Source organism: Pinus tabuliformis, chromosome 7 (genome assembly GCF_031772625.1).
Source record: "Pinus tabuliformis cultivar Carrire ecotype Pingquan chromosome 7, CPIR1, whole genome shotgun sequence".
NCBI classification, from domain to species: Eukaryota; Viridiplantae; Streptophyta; class Pinopsida; order Pinales; family Pinaceae; genus Pinus; species Pinus tabuliformis.
The window spans coordinates 616,641,219-616,657,883 of NC_142293.1; the positions used below are offsets into that span (position 1 = coordinate 616,641,219).

The window sequence follows — 16,665 nt, forward strand, 5'->3', positions numbered from 1 at the left end:
TTATTTGTAACCCTTGCCAGAGACCCTCCAGCTCTGCTGAGTTGTTGGTGTCCCATCCTTTAGAACCTAGGAAGTTTAGCAGAGGATCTCCCTTGTGATTTCTGAATAGCCCTCCAAAGCCAGATTTCCCTGGGTTCCCTTTTGAAGCTCCATCAAAATTTAACTTGTATATATGGATGGGAGGAGATAGCCATTTCTGAGGAGATTGGCTTCTTAGCAATTTTGTTTCTTTGTTCAGCTGATCGAGCTTCCATTTAAAATTCTAGTTAGCCCATATGGATTGTTCTTGGGGGTTTGATGGGAAATCTTCCTTGTACCAGGTTTTGAGAGAGATGGTTTCTTCAATGTTTTTACAGATAATGTTCCATATGTCTTCCAGCTGTCTGTGATGGTCCTTGAATATTCTGTTGTTTCGTTCTTTCCAAATGGCCCACATGATGAAGCCTGGAATAAGCTTCCAGAGGAAATTTAAGATTTTACTTTGGTAAGGGTTATTGGTCCAGTTGCAGATAGTAGCAATAATATCTCCATTGATTCTTCCTTCCTTTTGACAGCAAAAATTGGCTTTCTCCCAAAGCATTCGTGCCAGCGGACAGGAGTGCATTAGATTCTTTGTAGTTTCCTCTTCTTGTTTGTAGTTCAGGCATATGGAAGGGCCTTGAAAGCGTCTTTTCCTTAAGTTATCCCATGTTAAAATTGTGTTGTGACAAAGGATCCAGAGAAATGTGGAGATTTTCGGCCATAATGATGGGTCCCATACTTTGTTCCAAAGAGGATCTGGCAGCATATGCTCTTTGATTATGATGTTGTAGGCCTCTCTTGTAGAAAAAGAGCCTTTTTCTTCATAACCCCACCTTAGAATATCTTTATCCTCAGAGTGTTGAATTCTTCTTTTTGTTAATTCTGTGTCCAAGGTTTGTTGAATATGGGTTTGTTCATGCCTTAAAATTTGATCTGCTGCTAACCATTCCCTGTAATCATGGTTCGAAAAATTTCTCCAGAAGTTTTTTACTACCTCTTGTGATTGCATTTCCTGCTCCAATTGAGGATGAGGCGGGATTTGATCTTTTAGTCTAGGTAACTGCTGCCATGAGTCTCCCCAAAATCTTGCTGTGCTTCCATTTTTTACCTCCCAGAAGCTGTGCTGCTGAATGAGGGTCTTATGTTGCTGGGCCGAGTTCCACATAATTGATCCCAGGGTGACCTCTGAAAGTCTTATTCGTTCCTCTATTGGGCAATTCCTGGCATATTTCGCTGTCCAGAGAGAAGCCCAGGGAGTATATGGCTTAACTAGCCATTGCCACCAAATTCGAGCTCCCATAACTTTGTTGCTAAGAGAGGGATCCCTTAGACCTATTCCACCTCCTTTCTTTGGTAGGTAGGTCGTCTCCCATTTGACCAGAGCCCACTTTCGTTTATTGCCATTACTACCCCAGAGAAAAGATCTTTGAAGGAGGATGAGATCTTTGAGTACCCATTTGGGGGAAGCTAGAATGGAGAATAGATATAAAGGCATGGCTTGAAGAAAAACTTTTATTAGAACAAGCCTGCTTGCCATATTGAGAGATCTGTGGGTCCAAGAGGATAGCCGAGCTTCCAGGTTCTCTAGGAGGATTTTCCATGAAGAGTGCTTAAGAGCTGAGGAAATCAGGGGAGCACCAAGGTAGGTGGAGGGAAGTTTAGCTGAGGAGAAATCCAAAATGCAGATAATTGCAGACTGAGTGGGCACTGGAGTATGAAAGAAAAAAATGTGCGATTTGGATTTGTTGATGGAGGCGCCGGAGGCATCAGAGAAGTCAGAGAGAAGAGTTTTAAGTTGATGCGCTTCTTGGACTGAGGGATGCCCATAAAGCATGTTATCGTCAACAAACTGCTGGTGAGTGAAAGCAGGGGAATTGTGAAATGAAAGGCCTCTGAGGAGCTGGGATTGCTGAGCGGATTTGATGCTGCGGTTGAGACCCTCAGCCATTATGACAAAAAAAAATGGGGAGAGGGGATCACCTTGCCGGATCCCTCGAGAAGGATGGAAGGTATCAGAAGGGATGCCATTGATTAGAATGGAAAAGAAGGAGGAAGAAATAAGGCTCATGACCCATCTAATCTAGGGGGCATCAAAACCAAAAGCAATTAAAACTTTTTCAATATACATCCAGCTTAGGCTATCAAATGCTTTTGAGAGGTCTAATTTAAGCAACATACCTGGCTTTTTAGAGATTTTCAGAGAGTGGATGATTTCATGAGGCAAGATAATGCCATCAGTGATCTTCCTTCCCTCCACATAACCCGATTGTTCTGGAGAGATAATGATAGGGAGTAACATTTTGAGACGGGAAGCTATGACTTTGGACATGATCTTATAGATTATGTTGCAAAGAGCGATAGGTCGATATTTGTCAGGAGTGCTTGGCATATCGACCTTGGGAATCAGAGCTATGAATGTTGCATTCATCCCTGGAAACATCCATCGAAGAGATCGTGACTCCTCAACCACTTGCCAGACTTCCATTTTAATCAGATCCCAGAAGCTGTGGAAGAAGTTTGAAGTGAATCCATCCGGTCCTAGGGCCTTACCAGCTTTTAGTTGTCGTGCTGCCTGTTCCACCTCTTGTAAGTCTAGTGGTTTGAGTAGCAGTTGGTTGTGTTCATCAGTGATGAGTTTAGGAATGTTCCTGGTGATTTTCTCTATCGCCTGTGATCTGTCTCCATTTGGCTCCTGGTGCATTTGCTTGAAATAATGTAATAAAGCACCTTCAATATCCTCATGCTTTTCCATCCTGACACCCTTCTCATTCTGAATTTGAGTAATATTATTGTGCATTCTTCGTTGTATGGTTGTACTGTGGAAGAATTTTGTGTTTTTCTCTCCATCTCTAAGCCATCTAACTCTTGATTTTTGCCTCCAGAGCGTTTCTTCTTGCCTAGCCCTTTCTGCAAGTTGCAACTCCAGAGTTTTCTCCTGTTCTAACAATTCCTCTGAACGTCCCTCGTCGATAATCTTTTGCTGCAGTTGCTTCATTTCTAATTCAATTGAACTTTTGCCCTGGAAGATGTTGCCAAAGGAAGTGTGGTTCCAGTGCTTGATTTTGCCCTTTAGATTCTTAAGCTTTTGTTGAAATTGGAACATTTTTTATCCTGGAGGTGGGGAAAAATTATTCCATTCAGTGCTAACAAGTTTTTGGAATTCTGGATGGGACATCCAAAAAGCTTCAAAACGAAAGGGCCTGCGAATTTTATTTCCTGGACGTGACCATTGAAGTGAAATGGGCCAATGATCAGAGCCTGAGAGATGCAAGATGGATGCGGAGAAGTCCCCACCAATGTGGATAGCGTTGTCCGATAGTAAGAACCTATCGAGTTTAGAGGCTATCTGCTGATTCCCTGCTCTCCTGTTATTCCATGTAAACAATCCATTGTTGAAAGGTAGATCTATAAGCCAATTAGCCTGAATGAAATCCTTTAAACGGAGTCCTTCCTGACTGCCTCTGCATCGACCTCCTCTTTTTTCCTCCAGTCTTGTGATCATATCAAAATCTCCACCTGAGATCCATAAGGGGTGCTGCCTGTTTTGGTTGAGAACAGAGAGGGAATTGAGGATTTCAGCTTTGAGGGAAGCTTCCTGAGGAAAATAAACATTGGTAAGGAGCCCATGTAAATTTGTCCCAGTGATGTGAAAGGATGCTTGTAGGAAGTTCCTATGAGCATGGGTGTCGCTAAGATTTATAGCTCTTGAGTCCCAGAGGATCGCCAATCCTCCAGATGCTCCATCAGCATCCACAGCGGCATTGAAACTTCCTGGCCAAATTTTTGCAGCAAATCTGTCTATAGTATGAGAATTACATTTGGTTTCTTGCAAGAACAGAACTTGAGGATTTTCTTGCTTTATCATTTTTTTAAGAATTTGTATCTTTCTTGGGCCATTGAGCCCCCTTATATTCCATGAGATTAACTTCATTGGGATGGATTGTTTTCAGATCTGTAGTACTTGGTTAACTTGGAATACCTACCGGATTCCACTAATAGGTGTCCAATTCTGATTATCCTTTGTAAATGAGTTTTCCTTCTGCTCTTTTTGATGTCCTTGGCTATGAGTCTTCCATCCCAGGGTACTCCAGTTTGTATACCCAGTGATTTATGCCTTTGCGCCTTTGATAAAACTTGTTCCAGATTTTCAAGTTGCCCCATTGATATATCATCAAAGTTATTTGTTGTGCAAGCCTTTTCTAGACTTGGAATGTCCAAGTCCCCTATATCTATTGCTTCTGTTTCTTCCTCCATAAATTGTGGATAGTACAATTCTTCATTAGGGTCCGCTTCTGGATTTGCCTGCGATTGGGGTTCCTCCATCTGCATTGCTTGGGATGTCCATATAGGTTCCTTCTGCTTATCAAAGGTAGAGACTTCCTTGTTTGGAGAGGCTTCCTGATGTTTGAAGGCTATAACCTGTTTCGACTGATTGTCTTTCATTGCTTCTGGATCTGAAGGGGAGGGAGAGTCCATATTGAGATCAGTATGAGTAGCTAAGATTTCGAAGCTATTACTTGTTGAAGGCACTGAGGGGTTGGGTTGTGGCATCTTGGTCTTTGAGGCTTGATTCTTATGAGATCTCCTACGATTTGCTACTTTGGTGAAGCCATCTGCCTCAGAAGCATCTGTTCCAGAGGAAGGAGAGGGTTTCTAAGTTAATGGGCAGTCTCTGAATAGATGTCCTAAGGCATGACATCTGCGACATATGAAAGGTACATGTTCATAATCAATCGGTTGAATCCATTCAATATCATCATGAGAAACACTTATCACATCTGGGAGAGCTCGGTTGAGATTCATGTAAACACAGATACGCTCAAATAAGGTGTATCTGCATGTTTTTGTTTCTTCTGCGTCTTGAGAAATTCTCCTAGAGCATTTCCGAGCGCTTGTAATGAATCTTCCTCCCAATATTCCACAGGCAGCGAGTACAGTCGGATCCATACAGGAGCACAACTCAGGTCCTCCTTGTCCGGATCGAAACGCTCTACCCATCCTTTGAGAAATAGACCAGCAGCATTGAAAAAATAAGGGCCTCCATCCAATATCTTGTTTCTGTCCTCCAAGCAGTTGAATATAGCAGTAAAGAACCCTTTTGGTCCTAGCTGCAGGGTTATGTGTCCCTTGGGATGCCATTTTGCATTTATCCATCCTCTGAGCGCTTTCTCTGTTAGCCATAGTCTGATAAACTTTCCTATCAGAGCATGGTCCTTCATGTATTGTATTCTTGCATTGATTCGGTGAGCAGGAAGTTCTACTTTTGGACGCTCAACTGCAACTGGCTTGCATGTTATTGAGCAAACTTCTGGCGGTGGAATATCTTGCTTTGTTCTCTGAGATTTTTGGTCTGCATCTTCTTCTTGATGTACTGTTCCTTTGCCTTCCGCATGTTGATGTTGCCCTTCGTCGTTTTGTGGGGGAGGCGCATCGCCCTCCCCCCGAGGGGTCTCCATTGAGAAGACTACTGTGTATCTTAGGGATGAACGTTCCTGGGCTTGTCAGAGATGGTAGAAGTTTTTTGTCTGGCGCAGTCTGCCGTTTCTGCAAAAGCTGAAACCCTAGGACTTACAGCGCAGAGCCATCGTAGCCAGAGACTCTTTTCACTTGCCTTGTCATGTTCATTATTAACGCGGGGTTTTGTATAAACATGTTGGGTGCGGGTTTTTGCAACCAGTCACTTATTTCTTTCTTTTATCCATCCAAGTTTTGCGAGACTATCGGCTACCTCAAGCATAGTGGAAAGTCTGGAGTAGCATCAATTGTTGGAGGTAAGTTTTCATTGGGCATCAAGTTTTTACGATTCTTTACAATAAGTAATTATTCCGCATTATGAATGTTATGCTATCATTTCTTCCCTCCACCTTCTACTACCTGGGAGCAACAATAGCCTCTCGATGGATTGTATAATAAATATTTCACTTTCCTGTCATCGACTACATAGACTAGAGAGGTTGGTTATATTAAGACAAAAAGAAACTGTGAAAGCAACTTTGGTGAGATATACCCTAGACTAACCAACCAGCTGATACAAGAGGCAAAATTAAACTCTATGAACAGATACCAAATTCTACTGGTACGTTCAAATTTCCAGTCATTAAAAAGTTACTGATTGAAGTCCATATTGACTTGTCATTTTTTGTTTCACACATTCCACACTTTTACCTAATCACCGCGCACCGCATACATTCTGTCGTTGAACTTTCAATCAGTCAGTCGGTGTCCAATATGAAATAAAAGAAAACTTTACAAGCAAAAACCACTCATATTTCCAAACATAAAAGTTTATAATTTGAGGTAAGCTAGAGTCATATGTCAGTCGCTGAAAGCTAATAATCTGAACAATTTTTTTTGGTTCCCTTACACAAAATAAGTTAGAGAATTAAAACAACATAGGCCTTTATAGTCACCTGGTTTACCCCATCACATGCCTATGATAACACAAGGAATAATGATGAGATGATCTAGAAAGTCTTTGGGTAATGTTGAGACGAATAATGATGAGAGGTTAAATGTGCTTTTGTAATGATATGCCATTTTAATGGCCAATTATGGGAGATTTCTAATGGGGATTTATGATGGGATGTTAAAATAATTCTTGGTAATGTTGTATTTAGTAGAAAGCTAATAATATTAGAAAATAAAAGGATGTAGAAGTGTAAAATACATTTTCTACACTAATTAATGAGATAATTTAATATTTTAAACAAATTGTTATATGTAATAAGTAGAAAATAAATCAAAAAATAGAAAATTATTACACAAAGATTTTTTGCTAAAAATATTATGAGAAAAACCCTACATTCAAAATCATACTCAATGTATTATTTAACAATTGAATAGTTACAATATATTATAGAGTCTCTATGCTCTTAACAAAATTGTTTAGGAGTAGCATAAACATTGAAAATAAATTTTGTTTGTATGATAGTAGTAAGCTAAAACTCACACATTGTTTACTTCAAGGCTAGCACTCAATAAATAGATATAAACTATTTACAATTTTCCAATTCTTCATGCTGGACAATTAATTAGCCAGCTATTTTTCTTAGCATTCATTCCCTACTAGTGATCTCTATTTATTTTCCACCACTATTCAATAATTATGCTTTAATACTCCTCAACATTTATTCCTTGCCCCATTGTAGGACTACAAGGTGTATGAAACACCTCTTCCAACGTTATCTCAATTTTCATATAACTTGTAGGACTATAAGGGAGAATGCATTAAATTGTGAGCCATCCAATTAAAACACCACTTGAAGTTTCCTATGCTCATTGATTTTTATCAGTGCATCCAAAAAATTAGTCAAAGTCTCAAGTTTCTTTAGTATCTCCTTTCCATTTTCAACCACACCACTAATGAAATGTTAATGGATATCTATATGCTTTGTCTTTGCTTGAAAGGTCCATTTTTTAACTAGACCAACGACATTGTCATGATCATATTGAACTGTAATAGCTCTTTGACATAGCCCTACTTTTGAATATAATTCATAATCTAAATAACCTCTTTACAAGCTTGAGTATCTATCATATACTTTCCTCTACAGTGGGAAAAGTAACAAAAACTTGTTGCTCACTCATCCAACTTACTAGCTCACCAAACAACCAAAAAATGTATGCACTCATAGATTTACTTCTATATACATCCCTTGCCTCATCAAAATATACATTAACCATGTACATCCATTGAGTGTGGGTCCCCTCAAATGTGACTATGCTAACGAATGGAATATTAGAAATTACCTCGTAAATACCTAGGGACCCTTCTCATTGAATCCCATTGTTCACATCTAAGATTAGACATAAATAGATTCAAGAATCTCACTACTTGGGAAATGGTTAGTCTAGTACAGTGAAACCATTACATGCATCGTGTTATCACTCCAAAAATTCCAGAGGTTGTTAAATGTGTTAAAAAGAAATATCAGAGGTAACTACAAACCTACTTTGGAGCTTAGGATCTAGCCTTCCTAAACTCAGAGAGGGCTCTCTCTATGTGATTTAACTTTGTTTGGTTTAATGGATTTTAGGCTAGTTATGCTTGCTTGATTTTGTTTGATTTTGATTTGTTGGTGGAATTATTGATTTAGATGGATAGGTGCTTGTCTATTTTCCATCGGGCTATGGAGTCAATATATCAAGAAAACAAAACAAAAACCAATTTTAAAAGTAGTGTTACAGGGCAAGGTAACTGAGCAACAATAGATCTTTTAGGGATGAGATGGTTAAATGAGTTTCAGTCAGGATCAAGGAGCAGTTAAGGATTCCTTAAACCGGATAATGAAGGAAAATGCAGGAGGTCAATCAAGATTAGATGGCAATTAAGGATCCTTTAAACCAGATATCAGAAGAAAACATAAAAATGAATAACAGTTCAAAACAGAGTGTACTTAAACAAATTCTGCAATAACATCCCTGTTATACCATTCAAATTTAGAAAAACATTCAAGTTTATGGAATAACTTAGAAAAGAACATGAACAATTGAAATATACTTCACTAAAGTGGCTCAACACATGAATCTTGTAAAGAAATGCTTCTATTATTTGTCCTGTCTATCAAATGGAAAAGTACAGTAAACCCTTAGGTTGTAGATGAGTTCAACTATAGAAATATTCAAAAATCCACACCTCAATACTTCAAATTATGAAGTATTTATACAAAAACTACTACAAAATATCCTAAAACTGATTTAGGAATTATTCAAGGAAAATGAAATATCTTCATGCAAGAAGATAGAGACAGCTATCTAACTAATGCAAGTTGTCCCTGCTTATTTGGCTTTGTTGTTTGCTTTCAGTGATATTTTGTTGCTTTATCTCTTTTTCTATTTAGTGTCTTTCATCTGATACTCTTAAACTTTGTCTATGCATTACTTTTAATCTTTGAATGCTCTGTTTCGACCTTGACTTCTCTTTTACCTATTTTACTTTTACCTATCAAAGTAAATCATTCAGTTTATCCCAAGCCTCTTCATCTGGTAATTTGATTTTTACCATTCTTCTATAGATTTCATCAGTTTCTTTGTACTTTACAAAAGTAGGCTTCCTTATGAAGAGATGTTTTACCTCATGCTGGAGGTAAAAGAGATTCTCAAAAGTCTGATAGAGCACTTTTCATGTAGAATTCCTTTCATGGAGGAATTGTTGGACTGTTCTTTTGCTACTTCTCTGATTTTCTTGTCATAAATTCATGTTTCATCAGCGTGTCATTAATCACCAAAGGATTAGGCAGACCTTTCTGCCTCAAAACATCAAATTTGACCGTGAACCTATCTACTGCCAGTTGCATGTTTTGACATTTCTCCTCAGGCTATGTCACCAGATTTCTTTTGGTGATTACTTTCTTCACTTCTACTATGGTCTCTATTCTGTCAGTTATTCCAAGCTCCTGCAATTCATACTTGTTTTTTGAATTTAGGAACCGGATTACCTAGAGGCTTCCTCTGGTTTCTTTCCAAGTTCTACTCTTACCTTTTGAATTGCCTCACTTGCTTCCTTGATCAAATCTATCTGCTCAAAGATAACTTGGATTGATGGCCAAATATCATTAATAGAGTTAATGATATTGGCCCATAATTGTTTCTTTGCTTGGGCTAGTGGCTCTTTTAGTGTCAATTCTTTCTCTAACTTTTGTAACCTTTCATTCAATCTGTTTTACTTTTGTGTTTCATCTTTATGAATGATTTGAACTAGCTTCTTTTCATCCTCTAGACTTTTTATTTTTTCTTTAATTCTATTTATTTCATTTGTTTGGATGGACATATCTTACATGGCTTTGATCAGTTTACTTGCTTCATCATTGGGATGAGCTGCTGGTGTTGTTGAATTTGTTGTTGATGTACTGGCTGATGTAGTAACTCTAAGTGTTGTTGGTAAAGGAGCTGCTATAGTAACTGTAGGAATGGTAGTGATAGTAACTGCTTCCATGCTGACCTTCTTTCCCTGCACTAATTTGTCCATCTCATTCTCCATTTCTTTCAGTTGAGTTGACAACTGAATGATGAGATTCGTCGTTTCATCTTTTTGGCCTTCATTCTGCAAAACTTCTTTTGCTTGTGGATGTTTAGTAGGAGGTAATTTCAGCTGCTTCCTCAATGCAACAATGTCTTCATTCTTCTTTTTGATAATCTCTTCAGTTGCTTTGATGTTCTTAGGATCATACCCAATCCTCATGACCAATTCTTCAAGTGTTTTGATTATGTTATCCTTTGCTTGTGAGGATGCCTTCTCTAGTTTTAACTGTGCTTTGATATTCTCTAGAGAATTTTGTAGTTTTTGTACACTCATAGCTTTGTTGGTCATAGTTGAATATAGCATTTCTCCTACTTGCTTATGAAACTCAATTTGATCTATAGGATGAACATCCTTGGCTAAAACTTCAAATTTTGTCTTTTTGTAATCCGTTGTTTTTTTTAGGCCTTGTATCAGTGGTTGTAGAAAGGCCATCTGCATATATCTAGTTTTGTAGTTGAAAACTGAAAAATAATCTATTCTGATCACTAGGAGTCTGTTTCATATATTGGGCATAGGTTTCAGCTTTCAATGCTTCATTTTTCAATTTGATTTCTTTATATTTCTCCCTTATGTTTTTTTCTTTATCCACTAGTTTTCTTGATGAAGAGACTTCAACATTATGCTGCTTCTGAATAATCTAAGTATTAGAGGTTGAAGGATGATGAGTTTCCTCTGAAATTGCTGGAGGTGCACTTTCTTTAACCACTAAATCTGCATTAATGACTTCAATTGTCTCAACTATCTCTTCCTGCTCATTTACAGGATTTGGCTTGGGCTTTTTCCTGTACATTAGTTTGAATTTAGTTTCAGTAGTGGTTTAAGCTGAATATGAAGCTTCTTCTCTTGGTCTCTTGGAATTCCTATCTTGTAGGGATGGAGTCTGTAGGACAAGAGCTATTTGAACTAGTTTCTCCACCTCTTTCAAAGTACCCTCCAACCACTCTGACTGGTTGGAGTACTTCTCAATCTCTGGTTTGGAATCATGGAAAAAAGGAGTTAATTTAAAACTTGGTTCTTAACTTGATGATAACTACTAAAGCATCATACTGCCATTTGAAACTATCACTGAACATGAATTCTTGTAAACACTTATATGCTTTTTGACCAGCATTTCTATTGTTGATAATGAAAGGACCAATCTTGTTCTTGATTTTGAACTGTGTCTTCTTCTTGGCTTATAGAAAATTAACCTCATCTAAATTTAGGATTTGTCTGATATATTCTAGTGCAAATAACCTCATGGGAAGGTATTTGGGCATTTTGTAAGGAGTGAGTTGACATCCATACACCCTGATTTCTCTCTTGTTCTACTGTGCTCTGACAACTGTAATATTTTCTTCATTTCTTCATTAATCCTAGGTTGAATGCTATTGCTTAGCATGTTGGCAACTTGATGAATAAAGGAGTCAATGAAGTCCTTGTAAGTGAACTCTGTGGAATCTTTTCTGATTAGGGATGTCCAGAAGACAACTAATTGTGGGTTACCCTCAGTGTCCAGTTTTTTGAGGCTTACTGCAAACCTTTCAGATTGGAAGTATAAGAACATATGAAACAAAACAAATGAATACTTGAACACACTTTCTTCATGTAATTTAACTAACTTCTCATGGATAGAATCTAATAGGTATTGAGCAAAGTTAAATGTTATAGTTGGAGGCTAGTCTGGGCTAAATATAGAGAGGAAACCCTATATGGATTCATCTACATGATCATGAGTAAATTATCCTAATATACAAGACAACATGGTCACAATTTGCCTGGTTTGTTCTGGGAACATGGCAGCAGAGTAGGGTGGGTTCCTTTTAGGAATTTGAGCTATTTCAGGGAGGAAGGTTTGGAAGATTTGAGACCTCTTAGGAAAGTCTAGCTTTAGATATAACTCAATGAGGATTTGAATTGACAAAGGGGCTTCATCAGGCTTAGGTTGAATTTGCAACATCTGGTTTATTGATTCTGTAGTAATTGTGAACAAAATCTCTTTGCTAGGGGCTACTAGGGCTCTTCCACTAGACAGATAATTAACTTGACAGAGCCTGGTGATTTTTGGAAATTGGAAGGTTTGTGGGAAGATATACTTGGGTAGGTTTGAATCCCAAAGGTGGATATGATCAGCCTAGTCTATGAATTTATCATGTCTCTAGCAGTGGAGCTCAAGGAGGTTGAAATCAGTGACTGTATCACTAATTTTGAAGTCTTTGTTAGCAAGGAGGTTACATTCAACATCAACTATAGGCGGTTCTAGGGGGTTGATGTTTAAAATACTCCCAGAGGCCATGTAATATGTTAAAGCAGTTATTAATTCCTTGCTTAAGTACAGGCCTCTGCACTTAGGAATACCTAGAAAATTAAGCTTTTAGTATGTGGAAGGGGTTCTGGAAGCAAACGAGGCTTTTTGGCAATGAAATAGGCTTCAATAGTCATTATAAAGCTTTAGGCTGAGTTAGCACTGTCTCTTGGTGGCGAAAAGCATGATTTCTGGTGTGAAATCCCTTGAAAACAGGTCGGTAGAGCTTTTTGGTTCAAGAATAGGTCGGCAGAGGCTCTTTTTCGCAAAATGTCAACAGAATAATGTTGAAAAGATGGTAAAAGGTAGGTTTATTGGTTTTAACCAATAGTGGTTAAACATATGGCGCCTGGTTAAATTCAAATGGTAGGGTGGTTTCATTGTACAGTTCGGACGATGGAGTGGTGGTTATTGCATGGTGAAAAGCGGGTTAGTGGTTTTGGATTGGAGGATGCGATACAATATGGAGCTGCCACGTAGCAAGGGAGCGGGGTTACGAAAACACCCATTTTGCATCCTTTTGAAAACTTTAACTATCGGATGTCGTGGGGTGTGAAATGGATTGGTGACCGTTGGATATGAGGAATAAAGATCTGACGAATGGGTAAATAGGAGAGGTGAGTCAGGGATTTGATAGGCGGGGCTCGGGGACAAGTGATGTGATGGGTATTAAAACAGAAGTGGGGGACCCAGGTTAATTAGGGGGGAAGTAATGAAAAATGGGGTTGGGAAAATATGTATGCGGGAGTTAATAATACAGTAAGGAGTTAAAAAACAATATTGGGTAAAGTTTTTCAATGGGGCCCGATACATTTTTAAAACCTTTCGAACTGATGTTAAATGGGTTTTTACATTTTTAATTGAGAAGGGGAATTAGTAAAGGGGAATTTACTTTTCTAATGAAAACATGCTCTTTTAACTAGGGAAAAGGGTTTTAGTAAGGGAAAATAAGTGAAGTAAGGAGAAAAGGTTAAAATGAAGGGAAGGGATATTTTTACAATGGGAAATGATCTTGGAAGGAAATTAGTAATATGAAATGAACCAATTGATGCTCTCCATGCCTTGTGAAAACTGCTTCTTCCTACCCATCATTTGCCCTAACATTTTTTCTTCATTTATTCAGTGCATTTGAGCTTGCTGACCCTTTATTTTTCTTTGATAATAAAATTATCTAATTCTAATCTTATAACTTCCAATGGCTCAGATTAAACTAATGAGCTCACTATTATTCTCTTCCTAACTACTGATCTTCCAAGATTAAATAGTTTGGCTAGATCTTTATTCTCTATCTATCAGCATGAAATTTTAAGTATGAATCAATCAAGATTAAACTGTTTGATCATCATGGATTGTGGCATTTTGACAAGATGCGCACAATCTCATTTGCAAAAAGTAAACTAAGAGTAGTGGCATTTGAATGTGCACACTTTCATGATCTATTTTTATCTCTTTTTGGTGGGGTTCATATTTTATCTTCTTTTTTGATCGTTTTTCTTTAGTCCTTTGATTTTTCTTTTAGGACTTACCCTCTTTACATTTTTTAATATGGTAAAGCTTTTTGCAGAAAGCAAAAGTATGTACAATATTACGAGACTTTACATAGTCAATTCAAAATTATGAAGCCTATTATTATAGGAACCTAACAATGGCTCCACTTGGGGATGACATCTTCATGTGAGATGTCACGAACTTTCTGATCAGTGGCCTTGGAAATTTGACTGTGCTTTACTTGGAACTACTTTCTATGATCTCCTTTATTCAAACATATGATGTTATACCTTTTAAAGCTTAACATTTCCTTTTCAGGCTTTAACTTTAGAAGATAATCATCCACTCCAACCTAAACTTTGTTATGGTATTTATAGTGAATAGAGCTAATGAACTACTGATTACTCTGGTGGAAAATAGTGCTTCAGCATTCGACCATTGACTGGTCCACCTTGTAAGTCTTTGCCATCTAATTCTTTCAAGAAAAATGCATTATTGCCTCTGTAACCATAAATAACATATGGGCCTTTCCAGAGAAAGTAAAATTTCCCATGTTTCCCTTTCTCCTCCCTTCTGGAATCCCATTTTAGTACTTGATCACCTATGTAGAAATCCTCTGCTTTAGTTTTCTTACCAAATATATTCTTGATTTTTTCTTGAATTACTTGGGATTTGAAATAAACTTCTTCCTTGGTTTGCTTTAGATGAATTGTTTGGTTTATCCTCCTTTGGATGTCATTTGGTTCTACTTGCAGCTCTTGAATCATTTTCATCACTGGTACTCCTAATGACGATGGAAAAAAAACATCCATCCCATATACCAATTGATAAGGAGATGTACCAACAGATTTCTTAGTAGTAAGCTTGTTCGCTCATAGGGCATTCACCAACTTTTGTTACAGGTTTTCTTGTTATCTTCTAATAGCTTCTTGATGATGTTGACCAGGATTTTGTTTGAAGATTATGCTAGTCCATTACCTTGAGGATAATAGGCAGTGGAATGGCCAAGGGTGATGTGGTATTTGTTACATAAATCAACCATTTTATTGGATTTGAAAGCATCTACATTATCAATAATGAGCTTTTGTGGGCGTCCAAACCTAGAAAGGATGTTGGTCTCAAGGAATGAAATGATTACATAATCTATGGCTTGTCTAGAAGGGATGACTTCTATCCACTTAGTAAAGTATTCAGTGCCTATCAGAATCCATTTATGTTGGGCTGAGGAGGGTGGGTGAATTTCCCCAATGAAGTCTAAACCCCATTGTTGGAAAGGCATTTCTGTTGAGATAGGTTTGAGGGGTAATGGTAAGAGTTTCTTCTTGCCTTCAAATATTTGGCATTTGTGATAGGAGGTCACATATTTTCTGACATCTGCAAAAAGGGTGGGCCAATAAAAACCTGCCCTTAAAATCTTATCAACAATTGTTTTCCAGTATAGGTGTCCCCCACAATCCCCTGCATGAAATTCCTCCATGACTTTGTTAGCTTCATCTTTTAATAAACAATTTAACACAATGCCACCATTATCTTTCCAAAATAAAACATTGTCTAAGATACAATATTTCATTTCTTTGATTTTTAGGAATCTACTTTTAGTTCTAGATAAACTAGGAGGAGCTTGTAGGTTGAGTAAAACAAAAAAAGTGTCTACATACCAGGGTGAATCTATGAAATCTTCACTGATTTGTGGAGTCGTCATCTCTTCCTGATCATCTATGGCAGCAATGAAATTTATGTCTAAGGCTCGACAGTTCGATTCAGCCATGAGCTTGGCTAAACCTTGGCCTTTAATCAATTTTGTAGGCTTGATTTCAATGTCATATTCTAGTATGGTGGCAATCCATTTGCCCCTTTTTCCATCAGGCCCATCCTGAGTTAGAATGTCCTTTACCACTGAGTTTGGAACATATGCTATTATGTGAGAGTATAGAATATATACTCTGAAATATTTTATGGCTTTCACTAAAGCAAGGGCTTGTTTTTCCATTATATTATACTTTAGTGTAGCATCTCTCAAAGCTTTACTGAAGAAAGCGATGGGTTGTTCATAACCCTCATCATTCTTTTGAAACAAGACTGTTGCAATGGTGTGCTCCAAAGCAAATGAAAAAATTATGAAATCTTTGTTAAAATTAGGACTTATGAGGACAGGTGTTTTAGTAAGGGCTTCTTTGATTTCTTCAAAAGATTGCTTAGCCTCTACTGTCCACTTAAGTGTTGAATCCCTTTTTAACATGTTATTCAAATATCTAATTAGTTTTGCTAAGTTAAAAATGAATCTTCTAAGAAAATTTATCTTACCTAAGAATGATTGAAATTCTTTAATGTTCTTAGGATGACTGATGTTTAGGATTGCTTCTATTCTAGCTGGATCAATTTTAATACCCACTTTTGAAATTATGTGTCCTAGGAGTTTTCCTTCTTCTAATCCAAAAAGTGATTTCTTAGGATTTAAGGATATGCCAAACTTTCTACATTTTACGAATACCTTCCTTAGATGATCTAGATATTCATTTTTGACTTGGAAAACACTGTGATATCATCTAGGTAAATGACCAAAAACTCATGGATTTCTTTTGAAAAGGCTATGTCCATTTCTCTTTGGAATGTTTCCCCAGCATTCATCAATCCAAAGGGCATTTTCAAGTACATGAAAGTTCCCCAGGGAGTGGTGAATGCAGTCTTTGCTTGATCTTCAGGTTGGACTAGGATTTGATTGTAACCAGAGAATCCATCAAGTAATGAAATTCTGGATGACCCTACCACCCTTTGGAGAATGTGATCCATTTTAGGGAGGGGATAGTTATCCTTCAATGATACTTTGTTCAAGTTTCTGAAATCAACACAA

At 37.6% G+C, this 16,665-nt stretch overlaps 1 protein-coding gene across 1 annotated transcript; it reads right to left on the reverse strand.

Annotated features, from left to right (window-relative positions):
• Positions 1-3,127: 3,127 nt before the first annotated feature.
• Positions 3,128-3,886, reverse strand: LOC149248946 (uncharacterized). Its single transcript, XM_089451461.1, has one exon. It carries the CDS (start codon positions 3,884-3,886, stop codon positions 3,128-3,130), a length of 759 nt encoding a protein of 252 aa, XP_089307587.1.
• Positions 3,887-16,665: the final 12,779 nt, after the last annotated feature.

Bases quoted from the DNA above. Each gene is read 5' to 3' on its own strand.
- LOC149248946 (XM_089451461.1), bottom strand. From the start codon at position 3,886: ATGATAAAGCAAGAAAATCCTCAAGTTCTGTTCTTGCAAGAAACCAAA.